The 19,596-nt window shown below is 43.0% G+C and overlaps 1 protein-coding gene across 1 annotated transcript in view; it reads left to right on the plus strand.

Moving 5' to 3' along the window:
• Positions 1 to 19,596, plus strand: part of LOC135210881 (sodium/potassium-transporting ATPase subunit beta-1-interacting protein-like) — an 86,509-nt gene that overhangs the window by 42,492 nt on the left and 24,421 nt on the right. Inside the window, exons 3-5 of the mRNA XM_064243806.1 lie at positions 8,211 to 8,339; positions 16,058 to 16,207; positions 17,579 to 17,639. Of these exons, the coding sequence (XP_064099876.1) occupies positions 8,211 to 8,339; positions 16,058 to 16,207; positions 17,579 to 17,639 (340 nt within the window). The remainder of the gene's footprint in view (positions 1 to 8,210; positions 8,340 to 16,057; positions 16,208 to 17,578; positions 17,640 to 19,596) is intronic.

Genomic DNA, 19,596 nt, shown 5'->3' on the forward strand with positions numbered 1-19,596 from the left:
AGAGAGAGAGAGAGAGAGAGAGAGAGAGAGAGAGAGAGAAATTCGCGGGGTTGACTGTATTCGTATAAAAGGCAAGAGTATCTATATATTATTTATGGTCACAAAACTGGCTCTGAACCTGTAATATAAGATACAATTTGTCACTGGTACCTCACAGTTTTAGAAAATTTTACTTTATTACATCATATATCATATTGTTTTGAGTTGGAAAGTTTGTTATGGTAGTTGGGTATAACTACAAAGTCACAAAAATTACAAAGCAGTGTTTTCTGTAATGTTTTTTTGTGTATTCTGAGATTGTGTGTACAGTGCTCACGACCACATAGTAAACAGGTTCCCACTTTGTGAGTTGTGGTTTACAGTTACCCTATCTGTTTGGGGTGAGCACCTCCCTTTTATCTGCAGTTCTGGTTTAGTTAGTATGTCTTGCCACTGATTTGTCGGGAATCTTGTGATAATTACATATTCTTGTGTGCAAAGAAGTCTTATCAGTTGCACTGTTATTGTAGCGACCTTTTCATTAGTTACTCAAGTAGATCCATTTCTCCTGAGTAGTCTGACATAATCACATACCAGCAAAAGTGTTTTGTACCTTGAAAGTCTGCTAGGAGAGATCATAAATTGGCTTCTGAATTTTATTGCATTATTGATTTTTGTATATCACTTGTCATAATTGAAATCCCTTTTATTTTGTTTATTAGTCTTATTCAGCTACTGTTGGCAAAGGAGCAGACAGATCATTAGGTATTGGTGTATGTGACCCAGCTGTTCTGTCAGCTTTTAGAATATTGCTTCTAAGTACAGTATTAACTGAAGATAAAAGATAGGTATTGTGAATGCATTTAATGAAACAGAAACATTTTTGTATTAATGTTGATTTATCTCTTTTTAGTTGTTGATATTTTTATACATACCTTTTGTCCATTGTGGGTCCATTTTATTTACTTTATGAGTGCAACATTCTATGTTTTTGGTTAACTTCAGATATTGTCCATAGTCTAATAATTGAAAATTAGTTTTCATACAATCAACTTACCTGTCAGATATATACATAGCTAAGACTCCGTCGTCCCCGACAGAAATTCAAATTTCGTGGCACACGCTGCAGGTAGGTCAGGTGATCTACCGTCCTGCCCTGGGTGGCAGGATTAGGAACCATTCCCGTTTTCTATCATATTTTCTCTGTCGCTTGGAATGTAAACAACGTTTGCAGTTCCTCCTGACTTGATTTTTGGATTTCATCGCCATCGATCTTCTGGGCTATCTTTTGCAGGGAAGTACTGGGTCTTTGGTTCGGCATACACATATTAATTTGTTTTAATAACTTTGGCTTCGAAAATTTCGAAGAATTGTTTACGTGTAACTACCGAACTTTTCGGTAGACACTCACATAGTTTGGAAAAGGAAAATTTTAATATTTATTCATTAATAACGTGTAGTAAATGTTAAAATTGATTGAGGAAGTTTAAGCTAACTTTCTTCTTGAGGAAGTCAGAATAAATAGAATTAGTTTCGCTTCCTTTAGAAGTTTTTATAGCTCTCGTACTAACGAGCAGTTAGAGCATTAACAATACTAGTAGTGTTGTATCCTCATCTTCTTACTTCACAGAATCTTCAAATTCATATTGCAATTTGAAGACAAAGGAATATAGCTCAAAATACGAGCTATTGAAAGGTAAGAAGTGATTTTAGTGTTCCCCTTTGCAGTGGAGGGTGCGTCTGATCGGCTCTGTCTCGCTCCCAGGCCTAGACCTCTTCCAAGCTCCCATGCCCAGAGGAGAAGGAAAGTCGAAAGCCTTACGGAGGTTATAGAGAATCCCCACCGGTCAGGCGTCCCCTCGGCAGGTTCTGTAGCACGTCCCAGACTGCCAAGTTTGCCATTGGAAAGGCGTCCTATAATAATGAGGGTGCGCCCGATCGGCTCTGTCTCGCTCTCAGGCCTAGACCTCTTCCAAGCTCACAAACCCAGAGGAGAAGGAATGTCGAAAGCCGTAAGGAGGTTTCAGAGAATCACCTCCGGTCGGGCGTCCCCTCGGCAGGATCTGTAGTAGCGTCCCAGACTGCCAAGGATAACCGTTGGAAAGGTATCCTATAATAGTGATTTCGTTTTCCGATTCCTCATCGGAAAGGGGGAAGTTCTGACGAATTTTCGAGACCTTCTAAAGTTCTTAGAAATCTCTAAGTAACTGGATTATATCCCGGAAAGTATTACGGAAGTATATCCTCCTTCCCCTAGATCGGATACGGAGAAGTAAGAAGTAGCTGCGAAGATCCTGGGAAAGTTACTACAGCAGATATCTTCGTTGGTTGGAGTACTAAGGAGGGTCCTTCTCGGAAAGAGGACCTCTTCCTTCTGGAATCCCGTCCGGATGAAGTCTCTGAGAACTCGGACGAGGCACCTATCAAGAGTCTTGGTGGATAAGGAGAAAGAAGTTTCATATACGAAGAATTTTCTTGAAGTGCAAGATATTATCTTTCTCGCAACAGACTGCTCAGGACCGCTTCAGAAAAAGCGTCCTGCGAGAGTGTTTCTCTTCTTCTGCTTCTTCTTCACTTATATGAGGGTGGAAAGACTCGGATCTTTCCAAGCCCCTGAAAAGGCTTTGGAAGAACCTTCTTTGAACTCGAGCCAGAGCGCTTCACTGATGAAGCTCCCTCCTCGATCAAGAAGGTGAAGTTGTGTCGACGTCCCCCTATATGGACGTAGCGGATCGTACTCCTACGAGGTCTCCCTCCCCTCCCCTCCCATTGAAGAGGGCGCGGGAGAAGCTTCTAAGAGTATCCTACTGGCTGTTCAAGAGAAGCTAGCCTCCTTGGTAGGAGTTATGGCTAGACATCCTCCTCGTAAGAAGGACGTTTCTCTTCCGATCAAGAAGTCTCGTCCTCTCTCTCCTGCCAAAAACGAGGCGTCTTTCAGACATGAAGCTTCGTCTTATTAAACAAGTAGAGGAAGATTTTCGGTCTAGTTCGAGAGCGAGAGAGGCATATACCAGACAAGATGTCGCACAGAAGACGCCAGCTAAACGTGAGGCGTCATACAGAGGCGTGGAATCAGCCAGACGCGAGACTCTAGCCAGGACTTATTCCGGACGTGAAGTGTCATCGAAGCACGAGGCGCCAGCCAAGTTTTTGGCGCCAGCCAGGACGCCAGTTGAGTGCGAGACGTCTTCCAGGCGCGAGGCGTCTTCCAGATGTGAGCAGTCAGCCAAGCGCGAAGCGTCAGCCAGGACGCTCGGCGGACGAGAGGCGTCATACAGGCGCGAGGCGTCTTCCAGATGCGAGGAGTCTTCCAGATGCGAGGAGCCAAGGCTCCAACCAAGCGTCAGCCAGACGCCAGGCGCCAGGATCTCAAGCTTCTTTGTGTTTGGAGATAGATTTCACAAAGACTCTCCTATTTTGAGATTTGTCACAAGATCAGTTGGTTTTCCTGACAGGGACACAAGATGTCGCACAGGCGACCGTAGCCCATGTCAGGAGGGACTGTGACTGTGGAAAGTTTTCTAACTAGAACAATCTTCTCATGACAGGGAATTAATATTTGCCTAAGCTACTTCATCTCTGTCATGAGGGTTTGTTTCGGAGAAATAGTCCCTCTCTTTGTGAAGAGAGGCTCTCTCCTTAGGTGACTCCCTCTCTTCTACCAACATTTGGAACAAGAGATGGAAGACATAATAGACTAGGAAGTCAAGGAGGGTGCAGGTCTTTCAGATTACAAGACCTTAGCAACCCGTTTCATTACAGCTTTATATCCATGTAATAGGTAACTGGAATGATTCTCTTCGATCCTTGCTTCTTGTTAGGATTTCCTTCGTCTAACACTAAATTGTATTACAAAGATAGAAATTTTTCCATTCTCCCTCGGCCTTGGAGGAAAGAAAGAATGTAAAAGAAAATCATCCTTTAGACTACGGTATGGTCAAGTCATATGCACACACCGAAGTAGACTACAGTTTCTTAACATCCTTACATAGGTTTCCTAGATTAATGATGTTTACCTGAAATGTGCAGCTTTATAAAGGATTCTTATACGGCAGAGCACGATATGAGATAATTATCTCATGCTTTTTAGAAACGCATGAAGACAGCATAATCTTTTTAGAATCTAATTTTGCTCAGGAGAAGATGGATGAGTTCGATGGGAAACATCCTTTTCGTGTCAGAAGGATGTCCCTGGATGGACTATAATACGTTTTAATAGCTCCATCCCGGCGCAAGCCAGAAGCGCCAGAAGCGTAAGATTCTCCTAATAGGATCTTTTCTCGATTTAGCGAATTATTAACCTATTAAGTCCATCAGTCTCTATCTTATCTCTAAGAACATCGAGAATTTCTCTTTTTACTCCACTGTTCCCGTTTATAAATAGAAGCTATTGAGAACAAGAACACGGAACGAAACGATATCAAGAGGTTCGTGGTATCAGTTTGCACTTCCGAGACAACCTTCTCAATCAACGATAACTGTTAAACATCAGTATAACATTTATTGGAAGAGTTGTGAAGTCTGAGAGAACCTTCTTTATAGATCTCTTCGCGAGGTGTAATAAGGACTTTCTTCCTACAAACTGCTGCCTTATTCTCGAACAAAAGGTAACAATACGCCATCTTTACTGTTAATGGGGAATAAACTTTAGTCTTTTTTTCTCCTAGTTTTATATATTCTTAACAGATATTAAGATAAATGGGCATCAAAGGAAGAAGATGAATGCCTCATTTTGGCCATAGAGAGGTTGGATTCACAGAGGCCACGTTATTCTCTCAGCATGGGTCGGAAGGGTTTTTCTAAGAGATTAGAGATTTTATCGGAATCTATTATAAATAATGGACCTGAAAAACCTTTCCAATCTGAGTCTGTCTGCATGCAGACTGACCAGAAGTAAACATGAATGAGAGGATTTTCAAGAGAAGCTTGATAATTCCTTCAAACAGGCTAAAGACATAGAGTGGCTGAAGATCGTGCTAAATGGAAGGGGGAAACTGTCCTCTTCCGATACCTCTGTGAACCACATAGTGGTTTTCTTCCCTTTCAGGGGGAAGTATCACCTTTGTATTTTCTGCTTTCAATGAATACAGTAAAATGATATACTCTGTCTCGACAAAGAGTATTAGAGATAGCAGAGAATTAAGATCTTCTGAATATTATACAGTACCTCTATACGATAAAGGTAGGAGATCTTATACTTAGAATGGGATCCTATTTTGGGCCTCAGATTCCGTGTTCTGACAAGATGGAACTGCTCCTCATAAAAATTTCTTGGAAAATTTTAGGAGAGAATTCTTGGTTTTCTCTTGGCCCTAAACTGCCAAGAAAATATTGAAGTTTTTGAGCATTGGAATCTCGCATCTTATTCAGTGGAGACTTGGCAACGATTTTTATCAGCATATGTCTGTTAAAATAAATTTAACCCTCTATTCCTGACTCAACGATTTCGGAGAGAAGTTTCGTTGTCCAGACAGGATACTTATGTTTTCTTCTACGAAAGAAGAAATGGTTAAAACATTTTTCCTACAGAGTCTTTTGAATACGAGGAGGACTCTAAATAGATCCCAGAAGACATTGAGAGAGATACATTAGAGCTAGAAATCAGGGGTCCTCCCAATTTCAGCTCGGAGTTACCTTCGGCTTCCAGGCTCCTTCCCTTCCTTAGAGCAAGGATAGGGAAGATTCGGCAACGAGAAACCTCATCATCATTTCAGAAGAGATCTCGTTAGCAAAGGAAATAATCACGAAGGATCCTCATCGGATAAAGACACTTATCTCTCGCACTGTTAGATTCCTATCGTCTACTAGATGTAGCTGGATACAATCACCTCCCATTGCCGGAGAGGCCTAAAGCTCAGAGTGGAAGAATTTCTTCCGTTCTTCTCCTGTCCTGATGAACCATTGTGATTCTTCAGGACTTTCAGACAATGTAACGCAAGCCAGACGCCAAGTGCCGTAATGTCATTGTCTGATGAAGAGACAGAGCGGGCCTCCAACCTGGCGCATATGCGCTAGAGGCGAACAAATCGGACAGATAAGAATGTCCGATGTGTACATCGCCAGGCAACCTCGAGACTCTACCAAACTAGAAGCTCAAGCAAGTGGGAGGGATCCAGCCAGGCTCCAGATGCTAAAAAAGAGCCAACCTGGAACCAGGAGCGAGGAGTCAGCCAGACATCAGGCAAACTCGAAACGCCAACAGGTGCAAGGCACCAGCCAGGCGCGAGGCGCCAACCAGGCGTGAGGTGCCAGCTAGGTGCGAAGCTCAAGCCAGGCGCGAGGTGCCAGCGAGGCGCGAGGCGCCATCCAGACGCGAGGCGCCAGACAGGTGCAAATCTCCAGCTAAGGCGCGAGGCGTCAACCAGCTGAGAGGCGCCAGTCAAGCGAGAGGTACCAGACAAGCGCTAGGCTCCAACCAAAAGCGAAGCACCAGCCAGGCGCGAGGTTCTTGCCAGGCTTCAGGCTTCAGACGGGAGAGATCCATTTCAAGAAAGCCCTGGTCTTCTTTGAAACATGGAGATCTCCTAAGCACTTCATAGTGACTTGATTCCTTCAAACAGCTGAGAATTAAAAGTGCAGGAAGTGCGCGCTTTTGCCAATTCTTGTTCTTTACATAACAATATGTCATATAAGACATAGCTGTGTTGTACGGTAGAGGCAACTCTGTGTTGACTTCTCATTACACAAAGGATGTCAAGTTAATACGTTACTGGGATAAGGAGCCGACACTGATCCTTAACTTTGAGTTAAAGTTATTTAACTTAGTGAAATTATTGGGGTTTTTGAAAGGAGTGTGGGAATAACTCTTTTCAATTTGAGTGCGAACCCTCGTGTTAGGATCAGGTGATCGGGATCGGTGTTGTGCTCCTTAGTTATGCCAATAGGCATAGGTGTATTGTCATATAAGTGGATTAGCACCCATTGACAAGTACCTTTTAGGCTCTGCCGAGTAAGTGGATAAGACCCCATCGGCAGACCCACAAGAACTCTTGGCCACAGATCACATATCTCGCTAAAGTTTCTTGAGGTGATGCAGACTCCTTGGCAACAGCCATATGAAGTCTACCACCTATCAGATAGGAACCAAGGTTTATTTATACCTAAAACATATGTTGTTTACCTGTCTATTCCATGTTAGCTGTCTCTTACCCTCCACCAAAGGGTGTCAATCAGCTATGTATATATCTGACAGGTAAGTTGATTGTATGAAAATGATATTGTTATGATACAATAAAGTTTCATACATACTTACCTGGCAGATATATACATAGCTAAGACTCCGTCGTCCCCGACAGAAATTCAAATTTCGCGGCACACGCTGCAGGTAGGTCAGGTGATCTACCGTCCTGCCCTGGGTGGCAGGATTAGGAACCATTCCCGTTTTCTATCATATTTTCTCTCTTCCACCTGTCTCCTGCGGGGAGGCTGGGTGGGCCATTAATCGTATATATCTGCCAGGTAAGTATGTATGAAACTTTATTGTATCATAACAATATCATGTTTACTCAATGTACAGGTATTATTTTAGTTAGGAGAATTAATGTGGTACTTTATTTTGGAATTGGTTTCCTTTCATTTAATACCTTTACACCCTATTATTATGTCATTTTGTAGTTAGCCATGAATGCTGTAAAGTAATGTGGGCTGAAGATAGTAATTTGCAACCTAATTTATTGTTTTGTGCACTATGGACATCCTGTATTTTTTTATGTTTACCTAACTCTTCTGTTTTATGACTGTTGTAAACTGTCATTTTGATTCATAATCTCATGATTGGTTTGTTTCCTTTTCATAGTTTTTTTCAGTAGTAATATTGGTTTGCACTTTATTTATTTTTTATCATGAATGCAGACATTGTTGTTAGTTCATGCCTTCTCCTGCCATTCATCTGTATAACATGAGTAGGACTTTGGTGTCAAAGGTTTTTATCTTGGAAACTGGAGCAAGGTTTTAGTGGATATGGTTGGTTCCTGGGCGGGTTGGTGATGAGTTTTTGTTGGATCTTTATGGTGAATTTTGTTTTGTAAATAAATTTAAAAAAAAATATTTGGAGGAATTGATTGGACGTTTTTCATGAGGTTTTAAGTGTGTAATGATTATGATGAACCACATGAAACTTTCAAGGGAACTAATAAAACTGTTACTAATTTGAATAAATTAATTGTTTAACTGAAGTGTAATTTTCTGTGAAAAGTAGCATTTCTTAATTTGTATAAATTTATCTTTTACAGTATGTTGCCTGGTTGCTGCTATGGCTGGGATGGAATGTGTTTGTTATTTGTTTTTACCTCAATGTAGGTGCCTTGGACAATAGTAGGGATTGGCTCAATTTTGGTACTGGAAGTGCCTCTTGGTGGGAGGTAAGTGTTGAAAATATTCTTGAATATGCATAGTTAATTTATTTACAACAGGAATTGTTTAAATTGTAATTCTTTTCTTTTACATGTATGCATTCAAATAATTTTGAATTATTTGTTTAGTTTCTCAGATATAAATGCTACCATAATTTGTGGCAAAAAGGTATTAAGCATATTTTGTGTTGTAATTCATCCTATAAATAGAGATTAATAATTGTTCATAAAATTTTATAAACTTAATAACAATAATATATTGTAGATTTTTTCTTACTTGATAACCATACTTTCTCAACAGGGGATTAAATTATGATAGGTGATTTAAATCACCATTGGCTGAACAAGTGATTCTAGTTCTCAGACAAGGATATTACTACTAATGATTCTCTTTACTTCTATATTTTGTACATGAACTTCCCTGACAGATATATACTTAGCTATAGTCTCCGACGTTCCCGACAGAATTTCAAATCTCGCGGCACACGCGACAGGTAGGTCAGGTGGTCTACCTTACCCGCCGCTGGGTGGCGGATGTACGAACCACTCCCGTAAGCTTGTCAGATTTTTCTCTGTCGCGGGAACGATAACAACTGTTGTCGGTTCCTCTCGATAGTTTTTCGATTCTCGCTTGCCTGGAGTTAATTTGGACTTCTTTTGGTGACGTATTCGCTTTGTTTGGCTTGGCATACGCTGATTGTGGACCGGTTTGATTTTGAGTTTGATTTTCTTTAACGATGTCTGACCTAGATTCGGTAGTTAAAACTTCGGTTTTGTTTAGGGTTTGCGTGAATGAAGGATGTAAGGTGAGGTTGCCGAAAGCTTCGGTAGACCCCCACACGGTTTGCATGAAATGCAGGGGGAATGAATGTTCGTTTGCTAACCCTTGTAGTGAATGTAAGGGATTGAATGAAAGAATATAAGGCTCTCTCTTCTTATGTTAGGAAGTTGGAACGTGATAGAGTGCGTAAGGCTTCCTCTAGAAGTTCTAGTAGATCTAGAATGAGTGAGTTGGATGTGGATCCTAATGCTAACGTAGAATTAGAACCTTCTTCCCAAGTTGCAGCCCCTGCTCCCCGCACCGAAGCCGAAGATTCGCCTTCGGAGGCGGCAGCTCTGAGAGCCACGATTCGTTCTATGGATCAGAAGATTCGTCAGTTGGAAGGTAAGGAGAGTGTTAGTGATCAGTGCAGTGTCCCCAGTGTTGTGGAGGGTGCGTCTGACCGGCTCCTTAGTGCCTCTAGGCCTAGACCCTCTTCCAGACTCCCAGTTCCAGTGGAGTAGGAAAGTCGAAAGCCGCAAGAGGGCTAGGGAGAACCCCCACCGGTCAGGCGTCCCCTCGGCAGATCCTGAAGTACGCTCCCAGGCTGCCTCGGATCGCTACAAGAAGGAGCTACTACGCCAATGCTTCTCCTCTTCGTCGTCTCCCTCTCCGAAGAGAGGTTGGAACTCCCCGGATGCGTCACGCCGTTGAAGAGGGCTTGGAAGGCTCCCTGCAGTCCTTTGGCTTCTAGTCCGGAGGTTTTTCCCGGAAGAATCGTCGGTGGAGGCGAAGAAACCCAAGAAATCCTGTGAGCGTTCTTCTCTTCGCGCTCCGCGCTCCGCGCCTGCTTCCGAGGAAGAACAACAAGATTCGCCTACGAGAGTACTCGCGGGACTTCAAGCTCAGATCACGGCGCTAGCAGACTCTCTAGCAGTTAGATCACATAGGAAGAAGGACGTTTCTCTTCCGATCAAGAGATCTAGGCGCCGCTCTTCAGAGGATCGTTCTCCCCTCGTTTTAGGCGTTCTCCTTCATATGGGGAGGTTTCGTATGAAGGTAGGGGCTCGCGTGAGCGCCCTCGCTCGCCTGGCTCTCTTTTCGACTTCAAGGCGCCAAACATCGGTAGGACGCTCTATTGGAGAAAGAAGTTTTTTCTCCAGATTGGATTCCCGCTTCCGGTAAGCGCACTGCACCTGCTCATCACGCTATTTCTTCAACTCCCTCGCGTGAGACTGTCTCCTCAGCAGCCTCAAGATTCTAGAAGGCGTCCTTATGCAAGTAGGCGTTCTTCGTCCAGATGTCACTCTCCTCGAGTGTCGGATCGTGACTTCTCTCCTGACAGGCATCAAGAGTCTGGTAGGAGTCGTGTGCATGATAGACGGCCTGCTGTTTAGCCGCTCCCCGAAAGGTAGGCGCCAAGAGCCTACTGCACATCGATCTCCTAGTAGGCGCTCGTCTCTTTTAAGGCGTCATACTCCTGATTATTCTCCTCGGGGCAGACAACAAGAGTCTTTCAAGCGCCCTTCTCCGTGTAGGCGCTCTCCCGCTTCTAGGCGCACTTCTCCTGACCGTTTGTCTCTTGGTAGACAACAGGAATCTCGGAAGCGCCCTTCTCCAAGTAGGCGCTCGTTAGCTTTGAAGCGCCCTTCTCCCTGAATGTTACCCTCTTGTTTTTAGACGTCAAGAGGTCTCGCAAGCAGCCTTCTCCTAGTAGGCGCATTTCGCCTTCCAGTCGAACTTCCGTTGATCGTACGCAACTGGACAGGTATGGAGAGCCGCGCAAGCGCTCTGCTCTCGATAGGCGCTCTTCTCCTTGGCAGCCGCTCGCCTCGGGATAGGCGCAAAGAGTATAGTAGGCGCTCGCCTCCTCGGTAAGCGCCCTGTGGATATTTCCGAGGATTCTCGGAGTAGGAGCCCTACCTCTCCTTCGGCTGAGATTCCGTCTCTAACTGCGAGGGAGTCTCATCGTAGGCATCCCAGATCTTCTCTTCATTCTCCAGTGGATGTGAAACTCTCTTCTAAGAGAGGGCGTTCTCCAACCTTTCGCTCAACTCCTACTAGGATCCCTTCGTCACCTAAGGATCTTCCGCGCTCGCCTCGACAAGACGTCCTAGAAGGTTCGGATGAGGAACCGAACACTTCTGCGCTGTGTCTTCTTACAAGAAGCTTTTACAGACTACTTTTGCAAGTTTTTGGGGATTCCCTTTCTCCTACGGCTCCTCCTTCTCCTCACTCACTTTTTTCAACGGCGAAGACAGCGAAGAGTTCTTCTTGTGTGAGGATGAAGCCAAACTCTTTCTATGAAGAAGGCACTGAGGAGTTTTGGTTCTGGATGGCCTTCCAAAGAAGAAGCGGGGAAAACGATGTTCGCTTTTCCTCCTTCGAAGTTATCAGGACGCGCTGGTTTCTGGTATGAAACAGGAGAGTCCTTAGGATGGTCTACCGTCTTCGGCTGATTCGGATTTTTCGGCGCTGGTAGATTCGACAAGGAGAACTGCCCTTAACTCTGCTAAGACGACTTGGGCAATGAATGAATTGGATCACATGCTCAAAGGCATGTTTAGAGTGCTAGAAGTATTTAACTTCCTTGATTGGTCGTTGGGAGTCCTAGCCAAGAAAATTGAAGTGCCAGAGTCAATTTCGCCAGAAGATCTTATGTGTGTTTTGTCTTATATGGACAAGTCGGTAAGAGACGGAGCGAGTGAAATCGCCTCCCTGTATGGGGCCGGGATCGTGAAGAAGAGGTCGGTTTATTGTTCCTTCTTAACGAAGTCTGTCTCCCATGCCCAGAGGTCTTCTTTGCTGTTTGCTCCTCTGTCTGCTCAGTTGTTCCCTCTAAACATCGAGTGCAGGACATTTCAAGATCACTGTCGGCCAAAGCCACCCAGGACCTTTTGGCACAGTCGGCAAGAAAACCTCGCCCTTCCTTCCCTACCAAGGCTAAGAAGGAAAAAGAGCAAGTGTTCGAGAACCCTTTCGAGGGGCGTCTCATCAAGAACCTCTCGTTTAGAGGTCGTAGACCTTCAAGAAGGGGTAAGACTTTCGCCAAGTCTGTTAAAGCCCCCAAATAACTTGCAAGTCCTTCAAACAACGGTGGGCGCCAGACTCTTAGACGTTTTGCAGAAGTCTGGGCCCAAAAAGGGGCGGATCCTTGGACCCTTTCTATTTTGAGGAGAGGTTACCTCATCCCTTTCGTCGAAAGACCTCCCTTGACGACCATCCCAAGGGAACTGACGGCCAGGTACAGAGACCCCATCATGAATCAAGCTCTCCATCTAGCAGTAGATCAGATGCTGGAGAAGGGGGCTATCGAACTAGTGACAGACCATCATTCATCGGGCTTCTACAACCGCCTTTTCCTAGTTCCGAAGTCCTCAGGGGGATGGAGACCGGTGTCGGATGTAAGCGCCCTGAACTTCTCGTAGAAAAGAAGAAGTTCACGATGGAAACGCCTTCATCAGTGCTGGCAGCAACTTCGTCCAGGGGTGGGCTGGATGGTTTCCTTGGATTTACAGGACGCTTACTTCCACGTACCGATCCATCCTTCCTCGAGGAAGTTTCTCAGATTCATGATGGGGGGGAAAATTTTTCAGTTCAGGGCTCTGTGTTTCGGCCTCTCGACGGCCCCTCAAGTGTTCACGGGGATTGAGGAATGTGGCTCAATGGCTTCATTTGAAAGGGGTGAGGATCCATGTACCTCGACGATTGGCTAATAAGGGCCAATTCAGAAGATCGTTGTTTGAAGGACTTACAAGTAACTTTAGAATTGACGAAGGCTTTGGGACTTCTCGTCAATTTCAAGAAGTCGTCAACTCAATTCCCGAGCAAGAGTGTGTGTATCTCGGGATTACAGATGAACTCTCTGAGTTTTTCGGGCTTTTCCCTCGCAGGAAAGGATAGCCCGAGGATTCGAGAGAGTAACAACCTTCTTAGGGTAAAGAAGTATGCACAGTGAGGGAGTGGATGAGTCTGCTGGGGACGCTCTCCTCGCTGGAGCAATTCGTTTCCCTAGGAAGGTTGCACCTGAGACCGCTCCAATTCTTTCTTCATCGGAAATTGGAGTCGTCGTTCTCAGGTATTTGACGTTCTCCCTGTCGTTATCCCAGGACATCAAGAAACATCTCTTATGGTGGACAGATCCCAACCTCTTTGCGAAGGGACTGTCTCTTCAATCACAGACCCCCAACCTGGTGTTGTTCTCCGACGCGTTGGACACGGGTGGGGTGCAACTCTGGGAACCAGCGAAGTGTCAGGTACCTGGGTGGGGGACCAGGTAGCCTGGCACATCAACAGAAAGGAGTTGATGGCTGTGTGGTTGGCTCTGAAGGCTTTCGAGCCCAAAGTCAGAAGATCGGTAGTGCAGGTCAACGCGGACAACACTACAGCTCTGGCATATATCAGGAAACAGGGGGGACGCATTCCTTCTCCCTGTACGAGACAGCAAGAGACCTTCTTCTGTGGGCAGAAGAAAGAGGAATCAAGCTTCTCACCAGGTTCGTGCAGGGAGAAAGGAATGTAAGAGCAGATCTCCTCAGCAGGAAAGATCAGGTCCTTCCCACAGAGTGGACCCTTCATCTGGATGTATGCCAGAGCCGGTGGAAGTTATGGGGCAGGCCACACATAGACCTCTTTGCCACGTCAAAGAACAAGAGGCTGGATCCTACTTGCTCTCCGATATCGGATCCAGAGGCATTAGCAATAGATGCTCTTCTTCTGGACTGGAACGGACTCGACGTCTACGCGTTTCCCCCCTTCAAGATCCTGGGGCTAACCATCAAGAAGTTCGTAGAGTCCGATTCAACGAGAATGACCTTAATCGCTCCCTTTTGGCCGGCCCAAGAATGGTTCACAGAGGTACTGGAATGGTTGGTGGACCTTCCAAGATCGCTCTGCTAAGGAGCGATCTACTCAGACAACCCCACTTCGACAGGTACCACAAAAATCTCCTCGCTCTCAGTCTGACTGGCTTCAGACTGTCCAAAGTTTGGTCAGAGCGAAAGGCTTTTCAGCAACAGCTGCTAAAGCAATCGCAAGAGCGAGGAGACCTTCCACCTTGCGTGTATACCAGTTCAAAGTGGGATGTCTTCAGACGTTGGTGCAAGAGGAAGAACATTTCCTCTTCCAGTACCTCTGTGACCCAAATTGCGGATTTCCTTATTTTCCTCAAAGAAGAATGTCATCTGGTTGTGTCAACTATTAAGGGATACCGCAGTATGTTGGCGGCGGTATTTCGGCATAGAGGCTTAAAGATATCCGATGATAAGGACTTGCATGATCTTATTAGATCATTTGAAACCATTAAGCGTCCTCATGTGGTACCAAACTGGAATCTAGACGTAGTTCTACAAGTTCCTTGGATCATCTAGATTCGAACCTCCTAGCTTAGCCTCTTTCAAGGATCTGACGAAGAAGGCTATCTTCCTTTTGGCCCTTGCTACAGCTAAGAGAGTGAGTGAGCTCCAAGCTATTGAGGGCAATGTAGGGTTTAAGGAAGATTCTATGGTGTGTTCGTTTCTTCCAAATTTCCTTGCAAGAATGAAAACCCATCACGGCCTTGGCCCAGGAGCTTTGAAGTTCGTAGTTTATCTTTTCTAGTAGGGGAAGAGCCTGAAAGAACTCTTGCCCTATGAGAATTATGAAGTATTTCCTTAAGAGGAAGGAACAACTTAAGGCGAATCAAGATGTGCTGTGGTGCTCTGTAAAGGACCCCACTCGGCCCATGTCGAAGAATGCTCTTTCCTTTTTTCTGAGAAGCCTTATTACAGAGGCACATGTTTGCTTGTAAGGAAGAACATTTTAAACTACTGAAAGTGAAAGCTCACGAGGTGAGAGCCATCGCAACTTCGCTTGCATTCAGAAAAATATGTCTGTGCGGAACTTGATGGAGGCGACTTTTTGGAGATGCCAATCGGTTTTCGCAAACCACTACCTACGTGATGTAAAAAAATCACATATGATAAATGCTTCGCCTTGGGTCCTTTCGTATCAGCGGATTCGGTGCTGGGGCAGGGAGCTGAAACTTATCCTGTGTAAATTCTTTATATGTTACCCTATATTTTATATTGTTGTTTTTTGGTTGTCTGAAAGAGGTTGCAGGAGGCACCTCTTTTTGTCGTAATATTAACCCTTTGTATTTTGGTTAGGTGGTCTGGTGGGTTTTGGCTCCTTGCAGAGGTAGTGGTAAGGATCTGTTAGGTAAGCGGACAAGGTCCCTCTAACAGCATCCGACTTGGATTCTACCACAATAGGGGATCACATATCCCAGTGGTAGATCCGAGAGTCTTTCAGCATCAGGTCACGTCCTAGCTGTAGCTCTCCAGGCAATGCAGACTCAGAGATAGTATCTATGAAGTCTTCATCCTGAAAAGGTGAGAACCAAGGTTTTTATATCCTACAACATTAGTTGTTTCCCGTCTTACCTGTATTATTGAGCTGTCTCTTACCCTCCACCAAGGGTGCCAATCAGCTAAGTATATATCTGTCAGGGAAGTTCATGTACAAAAATGATATTGTTAAACTACAATAAAGTTTTGTACATACTTACCCTGGCAGATATAATACGCTTAATGGCCCACCCAGCCTCCCCTCAGGAGACAGGTGGAAGAGAAAAATCTGACAAGCTTACGGGAGTGGTTCGTACATCCGCCACCCAGCGGCGGGTAAGGTAGACCACCTGACCTACCTGTCGCGTGTGCCGCGAGATTTGAAATTCTGTCGGGAACGTCGGAGACTATAGCTAAGTATATATCTGCCAGGTAAGTATGTACAAAACTTTATTGTAGTTTAACAATATCATTTTAAAGCAATTTTAACTTTGCAGGTGTGTAATGGGCTTTAATTTGTTATTAGCACTTTTATTTTACCATCACGTCTGCCAGTATTTTAGATGCACACAATTATTGGCTGTGAAGCTTACTGTTACCAGTTTCCTGTTACCATTGTAAGCAAAAATGATCTTTTGCAGGTCAATGGTATTGGTTGTCGTGCAGTGTATGCCACAAATTTAACAGACATCGATCCTCTTCGACCCATCCGTCCTCTAGTGGTAAATGACTGCCTCGTCGATTATATATATGTGGAAACTATACATGCTGGTATCCAGTGTGCTTTTGCAGTAAGTAAGAAAAGCATGGTATCATTGCTTTATTATTTTGTATAGTTTTTCTTTTAGCACAGCTGTTTGTAACTTGCCGTAGGATCAGTGATAAGAATATCTGTGGTGCATTTGGAAATGATTGTAATGCTGTAAGTTATAAATTTTTTAAGGAGACCAGAATTATTATGGCTGCCATCCTATGACAACCTATAACTGATAAACAAAATTCTTTAATGTCAAATGGGAGGTTTTCGCACTTGTAGTTTAATCCTAGAATTTAATGTTTTTAAATTTTTTTTTACCCAAGTATTTACAATTATATTTTGTGTAGAATACTCAACCTTATTTTTATTATGTAATCCTCACACCAGTTGCTTGGTACTGTGTATGTAGCACATTACACGCTTTGGTGGTAGTGATAATTGCAGAATTCCAGTTGCTTTAAGCTTAGTGCTTTATGCCTTCCAGAGTTTTTCTCTTCCCTTGCCATTGCACTTTTTTCTACTTAGGTGCCCATTAACTTTAATTTTTTCTTGTTGCATTTTTTACCCTTTAAGAATTTATAACTTCTGTGAGGTTTTAAATTTTACTAATTTGGTTAGATTACTTTATAATATTATGGAAAAGTTTGTTAGACTTCTAGACCTAGAAAATTTGCTCAAGAGAATCAGTTTTAATTGAGAGTGAAAAAAAAAAAGAAGGGAGTAAGAAAAAGTTAATCAGGTGGAAATAAAACTAAAGAAATATTAATACTTAGAAAATTGAATATAGATCTATGATGTCATTCAGCACTGAAATGGAAATCGACAGTAAAAAGGTTTGAAAGGTGTAACAGGAGGAAAACCTCAAAGCAGTTGCACTATGAAGCAATTGTTAGAGGAGGGTAGAAAATTAGATGTTAGAAAGTGAATATGAATGGAAGTACAGTTTAAGGAATGAAAGTGGTTGTAGCTAGGGGCCAAAGGGATGCTGCAAAGAACCTTAGGCAGTGGCCTACCATGCACCGCATTAGGTGTACTGACAGCGCTACCATCCCATTGGGGTGTAAAAAGTGTTAAACCACTACGATAGTCTACCTGAATTTTTGCTTTCTGAAATCTTTTGAATCTCATTCAGGAGAACAATTTGAATGTATGTAGTAAGCTGATCCACTTAGTTTATACTAAAACAGTTATCCTTTTAGAATTGCCATTTTAGCTTTGTTAAATAATGGTTATGACTTATAAATTTGTGAAACTAGCTGAAGATTATTTTGAAAAAATAATGTTTGAGGCTTTTTTTCTTCCTTTTTTTACCCTCACAGTATGATAATTTTTGGCAGTCCAAGTTATCATCATATTGTAAGAGACTGTATATTTCTGAGCCTAAAATTTTGTATTGTCTTTGCAGGTTGTGGGCTTGATTTTCTCTGCATATCTTATAAGAGTATTTTCTGAGGAGGATGATAGCTGTGAGTATGGTTGTTTTTTTTTTATGAACATTGTGGAAATAGTTTATTCAGAGTTTTCATTTTTGACCTATTTTAGGAAAGGCTGGCCTCTTGATAAGTGAAAGTAACTGATAAATTTAATGCTCTGAATTTCCACAGAAGGTTTTAATTTTATCAGATAAAGTTCAGTTTGCCTAATATATCTGACATTACATATTAGAAAAGTAGACAAAAGATGAAAATGAGTAGGCATATTGTTCCAAGCTGTAATAGAGAATACTTGATGGAAATTATTTTAGAACAAAAGGAAGTTCATGTGTTCTCTGTACATATTGGGTGGAATAAGGAGAGCTGTAATCGAATTGTATACTGGTAGCGTAAGAACAAAGTACTTGTTTAGGAATGGACCTCATTAGGTTTTAAGGATGTGTTAAAGAGAAAATCCAGGAGGGACAAATAGCACGGTTATTCCACAGGATAGTTAAGCATGGGTATTCAATCTGAGAGATTATGTTTTGAGAATATTATAAAAAAAGAACAAGTCATTTTTGAGTTGACGAAGAAAAAATCCATGAGAGAGAAGCAGTCTTGGTGTATACTATAGCCAAGAATTATGTAGGCAAGGAAGAGGATAGAGGTATAACAGGAATTAGGGAAAGTAAAAGGCAGGTTAAATAAGAGCAAAGAAGACATTCTAGTGGTTGTGGAATCAAAATATCAACAGCAGAGAGAACAATTTTGAACAGAGGAGTAATGAAATGGTGGATGCAATACTGTATTTTGAAAATCTACTGATTGAAGGCAATGAACTTCAGTATGTTCATATGGCAGAGAAACATGTGGCAAGTGTATTGAAAGAGGTTAGGAGAGCTCTTGAGAAAATGTTAAGCTTTAGGACTATGTGAAGCAACAAGCAATTTGCCAAAATCAGCTGGAGAACCAGTCATGGATGAATTTATTGTAAAGATTTTATTCAGAGAAAAAGTTGATGCATGACAGCATGGAGGAATATGAGTGCCTTAGCATACTTTAAATTTATTGTAGAAGGTGCTGGATTAAAGTCCAGAAAGTTTGTTAAAATCAACAATTACCAGTTTGGTCATGTGCTGGAGAAATTGACAGTGGAAGTAACCTTCAGAATGAGGCAACTACAGAAATATTATGTTTAAAGGAATAGGTTATCTCATATATTTTATGGATCTTAAGGAAGCATTTGACAGTAATGAGATGAGCACTTGATTTGCATTACAAACCAGAAGGTACTGAATGTGATAATACTGTATCATATAACACTAGATCTACATTGAAAATAGTGGCAGATATATTGGGAGAATACGAGATCAGTATGGTTCAACTTTGTAATAAAGAAGCTAAGGGAGTGTGGAAAGGGTGGCCCTTGAAATTGTTATGTTCTGATTACATAATGTTATGTGCAGATGGGTGAGTTGTAGAGGAAAAGTGGCTGTATGAAAGCTACAGGAGAGGGTTAGGGGTAAACTCGTTACAGGCAGTCCCTGGTTATTGGGGTGGGTTTCGTTCTCGGAGAGGTGCTGATGAGTGAAAACTGCCATTAACTGAAACTCAGTTTGTTCATATACGGAACAAACCTTCGGTCTTAACATTAGGATTTACTAGCGCCAAGCTGGAAACCGGTAGAATTAAAATTACGCTTGTGAGATCCAGGGACTATTGGCATCTATACCAGGTCACGGGGCATGTATACCCAGAATGCCCACGGCTACCTGTGACCCACCAGTTATTTTTCTACCGCCTTTAAGATAAGATGTGTTACTGTCTATCTGATTTAAAGCCGGTTTTTTCAGTTTGCCCGTTTTTTATCCATTTCATTTTTCATTTCTTATTACCTTTTCTTTCTCCGAGTGTGCTCAGTGTGAGTGAAGAGTGTATAAGTGGTATGATGGAGAATTTTGCCTCGACATCGGGATCGTCTGCCGTTTCGAAGAGGAGACAAAGGAAA

Source organism: Macrobrachium nipponense, chromosome 4, assembly GCF_015104395.2.
Source record: "Macrobrachium nipponense isolate FS-2020 chromosome 4, ASM1510439v2, whole genome shotgun sequence".
NCBI classification, from domain to species: Eukaryota; Metazoa; Arthropoda; class Malacostraca; order Decapoda; family Palaemonidae; genus Macrobrachium; species Macrobrachium nipponense.